Source organism: Fundulus heteroclitus, chromosome 23 (genome assembly GCF_011125445.2).
Source record: "Fundulus heteroclitus isolate FHET01 chromosome 23, MU-UCD_Fhet_4.1, whole genome shotgun sequence".
Classification (NCBI taxonomy): domain Eukaryota; kingdom Metazoa; phylum Chordata; class Actinopteri; order Cyprinodontiformes; family Fundulidae; genus Fundulus; species Fundulus heteroclitus.
The window spans coordinates 20,149,627-20,162,378 of NC_046383.1; the positions used below are offsets into that span (position 1 = coordinate 20,149,627).

General features: G+C 43.9%; 2 protein-coding genes across 5 annotated transcripts in view; both read left to right on the forward strand.

Annotated features, from left to right (window-relative positions):
• Positions 1-1,563: 1,563 nt before the first annotated feature.
• LOC118557435 (small integral membrane protein 32-like) lies at positions 1,564-4,029 on the forward strand. 2 transcript variants are annotated; one of them, XM_036127442.1, is made up of 2 exons: positions 1,564-2,434; positions 2,604-4,029. In XM_036127442.1, the coding sequence occupies exon 2, from the start codon at positions 2,632-2,634 to the stop codon at positions 2,980-2,982; it is 351 nt and encodes a 116-aa protein (XP_035983335.1). In that variant the 5' UTR covers positions 1,564-2,434; positions 2,604-2,631; the 3' UTR covers positions 2,983-4,029. The 2 variants fall into 2 exon arrangements, with proteins under 2 accessions (XP_035983335.1, XP_035983334.1); XM_036127441.1 differs by having other exon boundaries at positions 1,567-2,334.
• A 2,843-nt stretch (positions 4,030-6,872) lies between these two features.
• LOC105932686 (protein diaphanous homolog 1) overlaps positions 6,873-12,752 on the forward strand; it is a 125,029-nt gene continuing 119,149 nt past the window's right edge. For all 3 annotated transcript variants that reach the window (XM_021321148.2, XM_036127039.1, XM_036127041.1), the window contains exon 1: positions 6,873-7,669. In XM_021321148.2, coding sequence (XP_021176823.2) covers positions 7,565-7,669 — 105 coding nt within the window. In that variant the 5' untranslated portion in view covers positions 6,873-7,564. The remainder of the gene's footprint in view (positions 7,670-12,752) is intronic.

Sequence of the window (12,752 nt, forward strand, 5' to 3'; positions counted from 1 at the left end):
AAATGACCTAAGATACACTTTTAATCTTCTTTTTTAAGTGGACGGAGGGGCTGGCTGCCTGGTCAGTGAACAGAATGGAGCAGAGACCGTTAACTCACTTGAAGTACATGCTGAATTCAAAAGAATGAAAAAATATATATATATTTTTTTTTTTAATCCAGACATAGACCAACTCTCCTCAAGGCTATCAATAATATTCTAAATATAGATCATGATTAAAAAAAAAATCTGTTTCTCTTCTGTTGGATCTGTCAGGGGCCTTTGGTTCATCTCTTAGTTATGAAACTAAAAGTTTTATGTGACGTCTGATGAGATGGGCTCCTCCCCAGCACTCCTAACCCGTGATGTGCTGAAGGTGTCAATGCTTGGACCTGTCCTTTTCTCTTTGGATTAGCTTCATTTGGGTCACTTCATTCACACAAATTTGGCTCGGTGTTTAATAAATGCTATTGTGACAGACCTCTCACAATACAAAAGGTCACAACTCAATAACAATACCAGGCAATGATTAGCAACAAGATGACTCCTAAATTTCTCCATCTAAACAACAATCAAACAGATGTGCTCATTTATTTGCACAAAAGGACATTTCCAATAAAGTTTTCTGATCCATTTGAATCCTAGGTGTCTTAAAAAACAGACCACTAGCTGGACATCCTCTTTAATAATAAAAATAAAACTGTCAATTTGATTCTGTTGTTCAGTGCAGCTATTTTCTTCTAAACAATAAGAAAAGTCATCGTCTGACATAAAGAAACTGTAATTTCTGCTTTTGTTACATCAAGATTACTGCAACCCTCTCTGCTCCTTTTTAAACAATGAGTCAGCTTCCCACTTGCAGGGGGTCTGAAACTCATCCAGAAAACTGCTTACCAACAGCCCATCACGACACTCACATTATTACAGGTCTCATGTAGCTTCCTCGGCTGCCAGTCATATGCAGGATTCAGTACATCGTCCTCCTGATCTACAAAGCAATACGCCCCTTGGCTCCCTCTTACATCAGCGATCTGGTAACTCCAGACACTCCCTATAGGCCCTCAAGGTCTGATTGGTCCTCGATCCAGACCGAAAATGTGAGGGGGACTTAGGTGCAACATTCCTCTGAACGTCAGGATAGCTGAATCTTTTAAATATTTTAAACTCACTTGAAGACTCAGCTCTTGTTTGTTTTTGTTTTATTTTGTTTTTTTATCTTGCGGTTTTTCTTCCATTATGTTTAAATTATTTGATTGCCTCTCTATTTGTTGCGTCGTGCCTTTCTTACAATTTGTGGTGTCGTGCCTTTGTTACAATTTGTGGTGTACGTAAAGTACTTTTAAACTTGTGCTTTAAAAACAAAAGTGCGGAAGAATTAGATCTATTCTGCAGGTCAATCATCCATTTGAGGCAATACATGCACACCCGTCCAATCTCACACCTTTGCACTGTTCTCTCACCACCCCAGTGTGAGACATTCCCCATACCGGCCCAGAAATGAACCAGAGTTGGGAATGGACTTCTTATCACCAATATGAAAACGGACCTTTATAGTGTGGATGGATGGACCGAAAAGGGACAGGGAAATAGATGGAATAGCAGAGACGCGATGTCCGGGGATGTGCGTGCCTCCTGATCTGCAATTCTCTCCCTCCCCATCTCCCTCCTCCTCCTCCTCCTCCTATCTGCCTCTCTCTGTGTCACACATGCAGCCGAGGGAGAAAGGGAAGCTGTTTATGACCTGGCGCGCTGGTGTGTTTTGTTTTCCATTAATCCCCTCCTTTCGCCCAGTTTTAGTGGCACCGGATCGATGAACTCTTAAGGGCAGTGCCGTCGGAATAGTATCAAATCAACACGCATCGATTCTTTACTGGATAAAAAGGGCAATCGGACGGGCGGACTGCGGTGATCGCTCTCGGTTACCGTGCGCGCATGCAGGCGGTCGGCGACGCACAAGCCTGGCTACACGTGTGCGCACCGGCGGCCGTCGCTCAACTTCAAACTCCAAACTCATCTGGATGTTGCTTTTGGCAGCTTGCAGAAAGCGGGCAGTGTGAGGCGGGACGTTTTTTTGGGGATCAAGATGAGGCTAGCAATGTTTTGCTCCGGTGCCGTCTCCACACGTGGATTGGGTCGCGTCCGCTCAATGTGACAGGGGACGGGGTGTTTACGCAGCCACCGGCAGGCACCCGGATTGCTCGATAAGAAGCAGTCGACGCGCGGCGGAGGAGCCGGGCCGCCGGGTCGTCCTTGGCGGCGCTGGAGCGAACAGAGTCCAGGGGACACTGAGGAATGCGGATCCGAGATTTGGACTTCTCCAGATCACCTGCGGAACTCTTCGCAGCTCCCTCCAAAGTGCGTGTTCTTTTCCTCCCAATGCGGAACAATCACAACGCCATAAGGGAATAACCTTCAGTTTGGTCGCTACTTAACGAAAACTCCAGACTACTTTGTGGTATAAGTTGCTGTTGAATACAAATGTGAAATTTCCACTCTGCTCCATTTTTTTTCGAATCTGCCTTATCAGACGGAAAGCCGTCCTGCCTGAAGAAACAATCTGTCAGTCAGCTGTATAACTGCTCTGCTGTCTGTCTGTCTGTCTGTCTGTCTGTTTGTTTCTGCAGCCGACCTTCGGTGAGCCCACCGGGCGCCATGCTGAGGCAGATCCTCCTCAACTCCACCGACTCCCCGGACTTCGACCTGATGCTCATGGCCCAGTCCACGACGCACGCCCCTTCCTCCCTGAACGCTTCCAACGGCGGCTCGGTGAGCGTGGCCGCCCTTCTTAGACCCACCACGGGGAGGGGCGGCGGCGGGGGAGGGGGGCTCCGGGAGGGCGAGCTGCACAAACCGGACCTCATCACCTACATAGTCATGTGCCTACTGCTGTTCCTGCTGGTCCTCCTGATTGTGTTCTTCATCAACTGCCAGCTGCGAAACTCCTTCTTCGCCTCCATGCCGTACGACAGGTCACTGAGAGAGGCCCGGACCTCCTACAAGTAACTCCCCAGAGGGACAAACCTCTGGTGCACGCTTGCTGGATAATTCCCCTTCAATATGATCATGCATGATAGATGCTGCCCACAGGCCTGAAACTAGAAACACTTCAGAGTGCTGTGACAGCCGGGAAAGACAAAAGAGGGACTCCAGGAATGACTAATGACTGACGGGCCTCACCTCTCTGCTAGCCCAAATAACGAAACGTGAAACAAATCCCGTGATTCACCCGCAGCCCTCTGCACAACGGAAGCCAATTTATTTTATTTTCTCCAGGATCCTCATTCCAGTCAGTCGCTCCAGCATTAACTCATCCAACTGCTTACAAATCTGACGTGGCGCCTGCACTTTGCATCACAGAACTGAGCCCCGGGCCTGTTTTTCTTCACGAAAAACATGGCTCGGAATGTGTCAACACCCAAAATACTGTTCCAGTCTGTACAAAAGTATTTTGTAATACTGTGACTCGACTGTCTTGTCTTGTGAGGCAATTAGGATACAAACAGAAACCTTTTTTTTTTTTTTTATCTGTAAAATGATCAAATGACAGATTTTAGTGGCTATATATTGTTGCATAAGGATACTGAAATGTCTTCTGGGGTCTTTTCGGTTGTGTACCTGTGAGTGAATAATACAGGATAATACTGCTGATGTGAAAGGCCGACTGTTGACCGTTTACTGCACCCACAGGGGTGGTTTGCAAGACCTATCAAGCACCTTGGCTTTTTTAATTAACTTCTCGTAGATGATTTTTTAGCATCATAACCATCTTAGGGAATGAGGACTTGCAGCTGAGTCCTGTGAGATAAAGCAGACCAAAGTGTTGTCTTTTTCATCGCCACCGGTGATGCGCAAATCCTTCCCAATCTTGTTATTGGGAAACATATCTCGCATACCGCGACAGATAAAAATGAGCTCGTCTCTGTGATCCTGTCTCTCTCACTGCGCGAGAGATAAAGAGGGGAGGGGAGATTATGTGTGCTTACCAGTTTGTGTATGTCTGAGTCAAAGTTATCCAAGGAATTATACCTTGTCGTGTCCAACGCCGCAAAGTGACAACCAGCCCCGATTCTGTCAAAGTTTCATCTGTTTATTTCAACTGATATTAAAGTTAAAGAAAAAAAAATAGAAATTGCCATAAAATCATTAAATAAACATTTTATTTTGTGAACATTAAGGAAAGTCATGGATGGATACTTAGTACCTATAAGGTATTTAGGTGATTTACCACCACTGCTTTGAAATGAATGTATGTAAAAACAAAAACAACAGGAATAGATGACGTTTTTGCAGTTGCTGTCTGCTTTTTAAACTCAGAATCAAGACACAGTCCTGCATTTCAGCATGCAACACACCAACATTAACCCCCTGTGCCACGGTGGTGACGCTGAAATAAGTGCTGTTTACGTTTCGACCACACGGTGGGGCCCCAGGTCCTATTATTTATATGCACAGCATGGTTGCAGAGCAAAGTGCTAAAGGGCCATAACCACTAAAGGAAGGGAGGATTCACACATTGCCTCACCAATGATAAAAAAAGAGTAAAAAATAGTTTAGGCATTGAAACGGGCGTATTTAGATGCAGATCTTGAAATGATAGAGAGTGGAAGTGACCCACTGCACAGAGAAATGCCTACTTATTAAAAGCACTAGGGTTCATCATTCCCTTTTTAAGACATGCAAAATAGGATCATTTGCCTTTGTATTATCACAGAGGTTGCAACCTCCCTGCTAAACTTGAAGAATATTTAACCTAGTGAGAGTCATAGAGAGTGAACAGATTTGTAACTTGAAAAGAGAAAGGGCTAAAAGGAGCAACATCATTGCTGCATGAGTGTGAAATTAGCTGAAGGGGGGGGGGGCGGGGCAGGGCTTATTCTTATGTTTTAGGTTTTATGGTGAATTCAAATATCACAATAGTACATACATTTCCAGAGACTGCCTTCCTCCAGAGGTCCCATAAATGTAAAGCTACTTAGACTATTTGTTTCCAGCACAAGAAGCTGAAATTCCTCACAGATCCAAACAGATTAAATGGCCTGATGTGGTTACAGGCCTTTGCTTATACGGTTTCTTGCAAGACTATTCCTACGCCCTGAACTTCATTCACTCTTTAGCCCCTTATAACCGCAAAATTCCTCAGGTTTTGTTGGGATTTAAGGTGGTGGGCCAACATCAACTACTGCATAGTTGTCAAGTGGACAGAGAGGAGTACATGGTTTGGGGAATTGTCCTTATTTTTTTATTAGAAAATAAAAAGTGTCTCATGCTTTTGTATTCAGTCCTTATTTTCTGAAACCAACTTTCACTACAATTACATCCACCGGTCTTTTGGCTTCTACCAGCTTTTCAAATCTTGACTCTAGATGGACATTTTTGAACATTGTTCCATCGCAAAATAGCCTAAGCTCAACCAGATTGGATGGAGAGCACCGCTTAACAGCAATCTTTCAGCAAAGTCTTGATTTGAATCTGGCCTTTGAGATTCCAACACATGAAAATGCTCTGATCTAAACCACTCCCCTCCCTGTAGCTGTGGCTTTTTCATTTGGAGTTGTTGCCCTACTGGAAGGTGAACCTACACCACATTCAGACTTTTGCAGCATGTTTTCATCCAAGAACGTACTCTATTCAGCGTGTTCCATACTTCGAACTTGGTTAGTTCCCGTAGCTCCGGTGAAGAGAAGTATCCCCACAACATGATGCTTACACCCTCATGTTTTACTGTGGGGATTGATTGTTCAGGGGCAATGTGCAGTATTAGCTTTAGTTTGGACTGTTAGCTGTTCTCCACTTATTTTACATGTAGGCCAAAAAAAGAGCACCTTGTTCCACATCTTTGCTTTGTCCCTGCCATGGCGTGTAGCCAGCTTTAGACAGATATTACTATGGATTTATTTCCACATTGATTCTCCCACCACTGCTGTTGATCTCCGTAGCACCACCAGAGTCACAATAGAGCTTGTTGCTTCTTCTCTGAAGGATGCTCTCCTGCCTGGTCAATTGTGCCATACACCTTTAACCAGAGAGAATGCACAGAGCAAACCCATCTGTTGTGTTTCTTGGGTTTTTCTGATGCCACCTGCTCAATAATGTTCCCCTGAAAACCTCTGTGTCCTTCACAGAAGAGCTTCGATCTCTCTGAGAATGAATTACCCTATCTAGTAATCGGGCCAATTCTGAACTGAATGCACTGGATCTTATTAAAGGGTGTCGGATTAAAAGTGGTGGATAAAATTGTCAGATTTGAATAAAAATACATTTTTAGTTTGTATACTTTTCCTTCCAAGTCACAATTATGCTCATATTTTCTTGCATTGTTTTATCAAATATAATCCCAACAAAACAAAAGTGGTAATGTGGAAAAAAAATCTACCTTATAAAATCTTTGGCTATATTTGCATACTTACAGTGATTGCCATTCTAGCACGGTCCCCTTGTGTATGCACACATACACAGCCAATGTGTCTGCATATTAATTTGTTTTTGTTTGCTGATTTGTTATATCTTATGTAAATATATATATATGCTTCTTTCTTAATTTTGTTCTATATTTATTAACTATTTTACTAGAGCTGATGTAACGGATGAATTTCTCCTTTGTGAGATTAATAAAGTCCTGTCTTATCTTATCTTAAAAAAATGTAAACAAGGTCATACTTTTGCTGGCCACTGTGATTGCACACCTTACTGAAGGATTCTTGATGCTGATGGTTTTAAAATCAAGATAATGAGGCGGGGGCGGCGGGTAAAAATAAAAACAGTAGTTTAGAGAGGAGGAGATAAACGTGTAAACATGTGATGAGCGGTGTGCGTCGCGCGCCCTGGCCACTGATCTGTCACTTAAATCCTCTCAGGTGCAGCCACAGCGCGCAGGCTCCGCCCCCCTCCCCACACAGGGCTGTCAAAGAACAGGAAGAGGTCTCCCACCGCTGAGAAACACTCGCTTCCCTGTTGTCACACAGGGGGTTAAAAAGTTACCCAAAACTTTGTTGAGCCGCCATGGTAACCGGTTTTGGACACGCCGTCGGTTCTGGACACCTGTGACGCCGACTCCGCGTTGCTGTCGTCGAAACGAGCGGTTGGAAGCGGGCGACGGCGGAGGCTTTTTGTTCCGCTTTAACTAACTAATTACCGGAGCCCGTAAGCTAGTCCGGGCTAAAGCTAACGTTAGCGTTGTTTTGTTTGTGTGTGTGTGTGTGCGCGCGCGCCGCATCTTGTGGAGTTTAACGTTATCGCTGTAACTTTTAAGAAGTGGCAAAGTTAGTCGCTCGTTGGTGTTCCAGAGAGGCAGCTGGTTGCTTTCGTGCTCGTTGACCCGAGGACTCCGGCTTGTGCTTTGAATTTCCCTCCTTCAGTCAAACGGACGGGCGGCTTTGTGAGGGGAGAGGGGGGGTTCGCTTGGCTGTGGACCAAATTACTAGCAGACCTGTGCTAATTGTGGCTAACTAGCCGAGATACTAGCACAGGCCCTCTGGGAGCACACTCTCCTTGCTCTCGAGAAGGGCGCCGTTGCCGGGGAGACCCCCTCCACCCCACCGCCGCACGTGTCCGTCTGCACATCACGTCTGGAGATTAATATACCGACATGGATCCCAACACGGGGGGTTCGGCTTCATCTGCCGGACCCAAGAAGGAGAAGGAGAGGAAGTCGAAGAAGAAAGACGAGGACGGAGATGGGAAAAAGAAATTTGTGAGTATCCCCAGGTGTCGCGCCGACCTCCAGACACACTGCGGCTTAGGTTCTCCTGTTTCACCCTGACACCATACCTGTAATTACTGTCACCCCCCCCCCCCCCCCCCTTCAGGCTGTTCACCAGCTGTTGAGAGGGTTAGATGTCGCCCTGCGGTGTTCCTAGCTCAGGTCAAAGTTCTGCACCGTGTGGAGAGAAAAAAAAAAAAAAACTATGAGGAAGTTGTTGGCTTCTCACTTTTGAAGCTCTTAACTCATCATTGCATCTTAGGCTTATACATTCCTGACTGATTGCAACATGCCAACACAGGACTTCCACATCTGTATGAGCATAACACGCCCATTTCTTTCTTTCTTTCTTTCTTTCTTTCTTTCTTTTAGTTGTATCATTTCCCAGAGGGCTTGGTATAATTCTGGCTCGAAATCAAACACTAACAAGGAAAAGATTGTTTATAAAAAAGTAAAAAAAAAAAAAAAACAACTAACTTTCGGTTTGCAGGTGTGGCTTAAAATCTCCTTCCGCTGACTCGACAGGGACGTTTCCCTGGCTGTGTCAACATGTATTATGACTCAGGGCTGACTGGATGGCAACGGTGAAGTAAGAGTCAACACGCTGCTAAAGTTTGTCATCGGCCTGGGCAAACTCTTGTGTAACTTTATCCCCCGGTCACCTCCAGCAGCAGGTGAAAGCCGATATCGATCGCAAACGGTGACCGTAGGGGACGCGCAGGCCAAATAAACTTTTCTGTCTCAGGGACCTTAACAAACACATTTTTATTTTTTTTTATTCCCCATGTCAATGTTAACGCCGGAGCAACTACAACAATCTAGATGCCAGGCAGCTGGGCTTCAATCTGGACTTTTCCAAGTGACTGGTTTAGACGTGTTAGCTCAGATTTAGCAATTTTATGATGTTGCAGAAATGATCAACTTTTTTTATTTATTTTTTTAGTAGGTGCATTAAACTGCTCATATTTGGAAGTTAATATTGCCGTTCTGGTGAAGTTGAGCTTTTTAAAACGGTGTTCGGTTTTACAGACTGGATGGAAAGAAAATATGTTTAATGCTTTTTAATAATAATATAACATTTGTATGCGTCGTTTAGATGTAGAATGAGTAAACATCACAGTTTAGAAATCCTAAGTGAGGCCGTGGGTGCCGCTGGCCTAAAAAGGAGAATCTTCCCCGATACTCGTTTCTCAGTCATTTAGTACTTTTTACATAATTTACATAAACTTGTTGATAGTAGATGGAAATAATAGATTACTGAAACTGAAGATGCTCAGAATAAATATGCATTCAGCAAGACTCTTATACATTTTTTGACATGTTAAATTAGGGTCCTCATACATTTCCCGAAAGATTTTAACATCACTTTCCTAGATTTTCACCGAACCTTAGCAACAAAGCTACAGAAGCGAGATAAAATGTAATTTTTTTCTTTGTTTATTGGCCTTCTGGGACATTGGCTTCATCATGTCCGAGTGAGGAACACAGCAACCAGCTTACTTTACAGCGGAGGATTTGATCCAAAGGTGTATCTGTAGCGCCAGGGAAATCGCTATAGTATTAGCATAATCGTTGTGAGTCACAGAATCTCTGTAGTAAACAACTGACCCTTTTCTTTTTCTCTAAATGTGCGGCGGACAGCTTCTGCTGGCCGGGTTTTATTTTCAGTGGATGATTCTGCCGTGTCTTTCTCGTCATCACCTGGCTACAGAAGCACTTCAACACGAGCGCGGCGAACAGAGGCGTTGTTGTTGTTTCGTCTCCGCGTGTCACAGCATCCAGTCAGCATCGCCTTTCCTTGTTCTGGTTGGACCTCCCTCCCCAGTGCTGGTGCTTTTATCGTTGGGAGACGGCTCTCATGTTGACGTTTTGGTTCGCCGGGTCCCCTCTTCCCTGCAAACCTAGCTGCTTAGCTATGTTTGCTGGGGTTTCATGTGATTCTTATTCTTGTTTTGATAGATTTGGGTTCTATATTTAGGGGAAGTTCTGTCATAATTTTTTTTTAGTTTGTTTTATTTAACTAAAAAAAATCATTTCACGTTGAACTTAGCTGTGTAAGTGGAGCAAGTTTTGACGCCGTCATCACGGACTGATTGTTTATATCTGTGAATTATATTCATTGCAGTCTCTTAAACACTAGGGTTCTTTGTAGAGAAAATCAAACCTGCTTACGCCTGGGGATGGGATCTCCCCTGTTCCTCCGACTTCCTCCCACAGCCCAAAAATATACATTTTAGGTTAATTGGCCGCTCTAACTTGCCCATAAGCCTGAGTGTTTCTTTGCATGGCTTTTATTCTCTCAATAAATCTGAGATGGACCTGTTCAGGGTGTACCCCTCCCCTTGCCCTCTGTCTGCAAGAGATGGTCCCTACCTGTAACCCTGCACAGAAGCACAGAAAATGGATGCGTTGATGGTTGTAAAGCAATTAAGTCATTAAGAAACTACAACTACAAGTTGTTTCAGCGCCAAAACAGCAAATGTGAGCCGGAATCAACTTAAAAAAAAACCTTAAGATGGAAGTAATGTATTTTATTCCATTAACATGACAGCTACTGCAGTGTATGTTGGCTATATACCAAAGCAGAAAGACATTAACACTTTAATTATGAGTCTATGTATCGCAAGGGAGCATCAGCGTGACATTTACTTGCGTTATTAAATGTTTTCCTAATATTGTGCAACAATATTAACACACTTCATAGTTCGACAGTCAATCACAATTCAGAGGGCTGCGTGGCGATTCTTATATCAATTATTGACAAAGCACGACTCTCACCCACATGCAGCCATATTCCCCCTCTCCAATATTAGAGGAGAGCCCTTGACTTTGGGCCTTTGCTGTTTTCGTGTGCAGGGATATCTGTTTCAGTGAAACGTCTGTGAGGTTGGGATGTTATCGCCGAAGAGCGCTATGTACTGCATTAGCTCAGGTTCTCAGCAACTCTTGATTGTCTCAAATCCTTTGCAAAGCATCAAAGAACATCCTGATTAGGTTTGCTTGACATCGCTTCCTTTATCGTCCTGCCAGTAGCACGGCGCGATCAGCTGTTGTGATTCCACATTCGGGTTGAAACGTTTATTATAGCGTCATGTTTCAAAATGTTAGATGTTTAGCTTTACATAACCTGCATATGGCGTGGCTCTTGTCCTGCCCTTGTTCTCTCTGCTGCTGAGTGTAGGGCATGTGATCTCGTTATGCTTTAAACCATAAACGGGCCGGCTGCTGCCCTTATGCGCTGCTTAACTTCACATTTTGCCTTCCTCTTAATTAGGTCACAAGTTAACATGAAGATAATAGAGTTTTGCTCTTCATCGACTTCATCGACCCACCCCTAGTTTGTTGAGGGGTCCTTATCTATCGTGCGTGTGTAAGAACCACAACAAAAATTATGTGAAATAAAGTTTTCAGTAGGGCCAGGTGATGCTAACCTGACAACAGCCAGCTGCATGTTTCGCTCCGCCTAGCTCCACTCACATACACCTGGGACACCGCTCATTCAAAGTGATTTCCCCAACCAAATTTATGGTCTGGCCAATCAGGACGCAGGGCGGGTGTTTCCTGGATGTGACGTAGTGGAGAAGTGACCGTGAGATTCCTACAACAATGGCGGCTCGCATCGAGGAAGCAAGCGTTAGCATTGATGCTGCTATTTCTTCTGTGTTATCCAATCTATCTGATATTGTTTCATTAAAAGAACATCAGAGAATGGCTCTGAAGGCTTTTGTTGGTGGAAACCATGTTTTCGCCCTTCTCCCGACCGGATTTGGCAAGTTTTGTTTTCCGGGACGCGTCCGCGGACGCGCCCCGGAGCGGTTAGCGCGAACCATATAAGGAGACCTTTAGTCCTCAACGCGGTCGGCCCGGGATCGACTCCGACCCGCGGCGCTTTGCCGCCTGTCTTCCCCCCTCTTCCTGTCAGCTCACTGTCAATAAAATCCGTGCCACTGCCCACTAGAGCCACAAACACATAAAAAAAAAGAAGTTTTTTTTTTCCTGCTTCGGTCTCATCAACGTCACGGGTTAGCTTTGGTGTGAGTGGTTGAAATAGCACGTCGATAAAGATGACAGACAAGTGGCTTATCCAATCATATGCAAGGAGTTTTGATAAGACCCAGCCTTCAGTAAAGGCAATTCCTATCGCGGTGTCCCAGATGTATGTGAGTGGAGCTAGGCGGAGCGAAACATGCAGCTGGCTGTTGTCAGGTTAAGGTGATGCGGCTTAAAAAGAAAATCTCTTATTTGATGGATTTTTTTTTTTTCCCCTTTTGTTTCATAAAAACACATTGCTGAAATTAGTTTTAGAAACGTACTTTTATTTCAATAATCTCATCTAAGAGTTGACCTGTACTCAAAGTGCAACTTATTCCGAGCTTTAAAACGTGCTTATTGTTAAACAGGGTGGCAGGCCTCACCGTAGTAAATAATGAAAATATAGCTTAGCACAAAATGTTTGCTAGTTGTGTTGCATATCAACGAACAGGCTTCAGTTCACTTGTGTAACTTCACACCACATAAAAAAGAAAAGTGAATGAATAAATTAAAGTGCCTCATCTTAGGGTAAAAAGGTTTCTTTGGAGTATTTTGACAATGTGTTCTTAAACATGTATTCCACTTTGCATGCTATTACCAAAACAATTTCCCCTGTTGGAACTGACATAGTGCAGCATTTCATGGAAGACCAGGAGAGTGCAATGGCAACAAAAAAAGATTTTATCCCCCAAAATAAAATCTTCAGGAGCAGCAAATTCAAATTAATCGATAAAATTGAGTTATTGCCCAGCCCTAACTTCCTGGAAAACAGAACAAAATGACCTGATATTTAAAGTCAGATCGTTGTATTCTCTCTATACATATTTACTATTATTCATTAAAATACTTAATTGTCAATTATGATTGAGAGATGCTGCAAAAATGATCACCACCTGACTGGGACAGTTGGGTCTCCTAAAAACACATCTTGGTGTATTTGGACAATGGGATGCTTTTTTTTTAATCATTATTCCTGAATTGAGTCTTAAACATGGGGCGTGGATAGAAGTGAATTGACCTGTAGCTTCAATTTGGCCTTTGG

Bases quoted from the DNA above. Each gene is read 5' to 3' on its own strand.
- LOC118557435 (XM_036127442.1), top strand. From the start codon at position 2,632: ATGCTGAGGCAGATCCTCCTCAACTCCACCGACTCCCCGGACTTCGAC.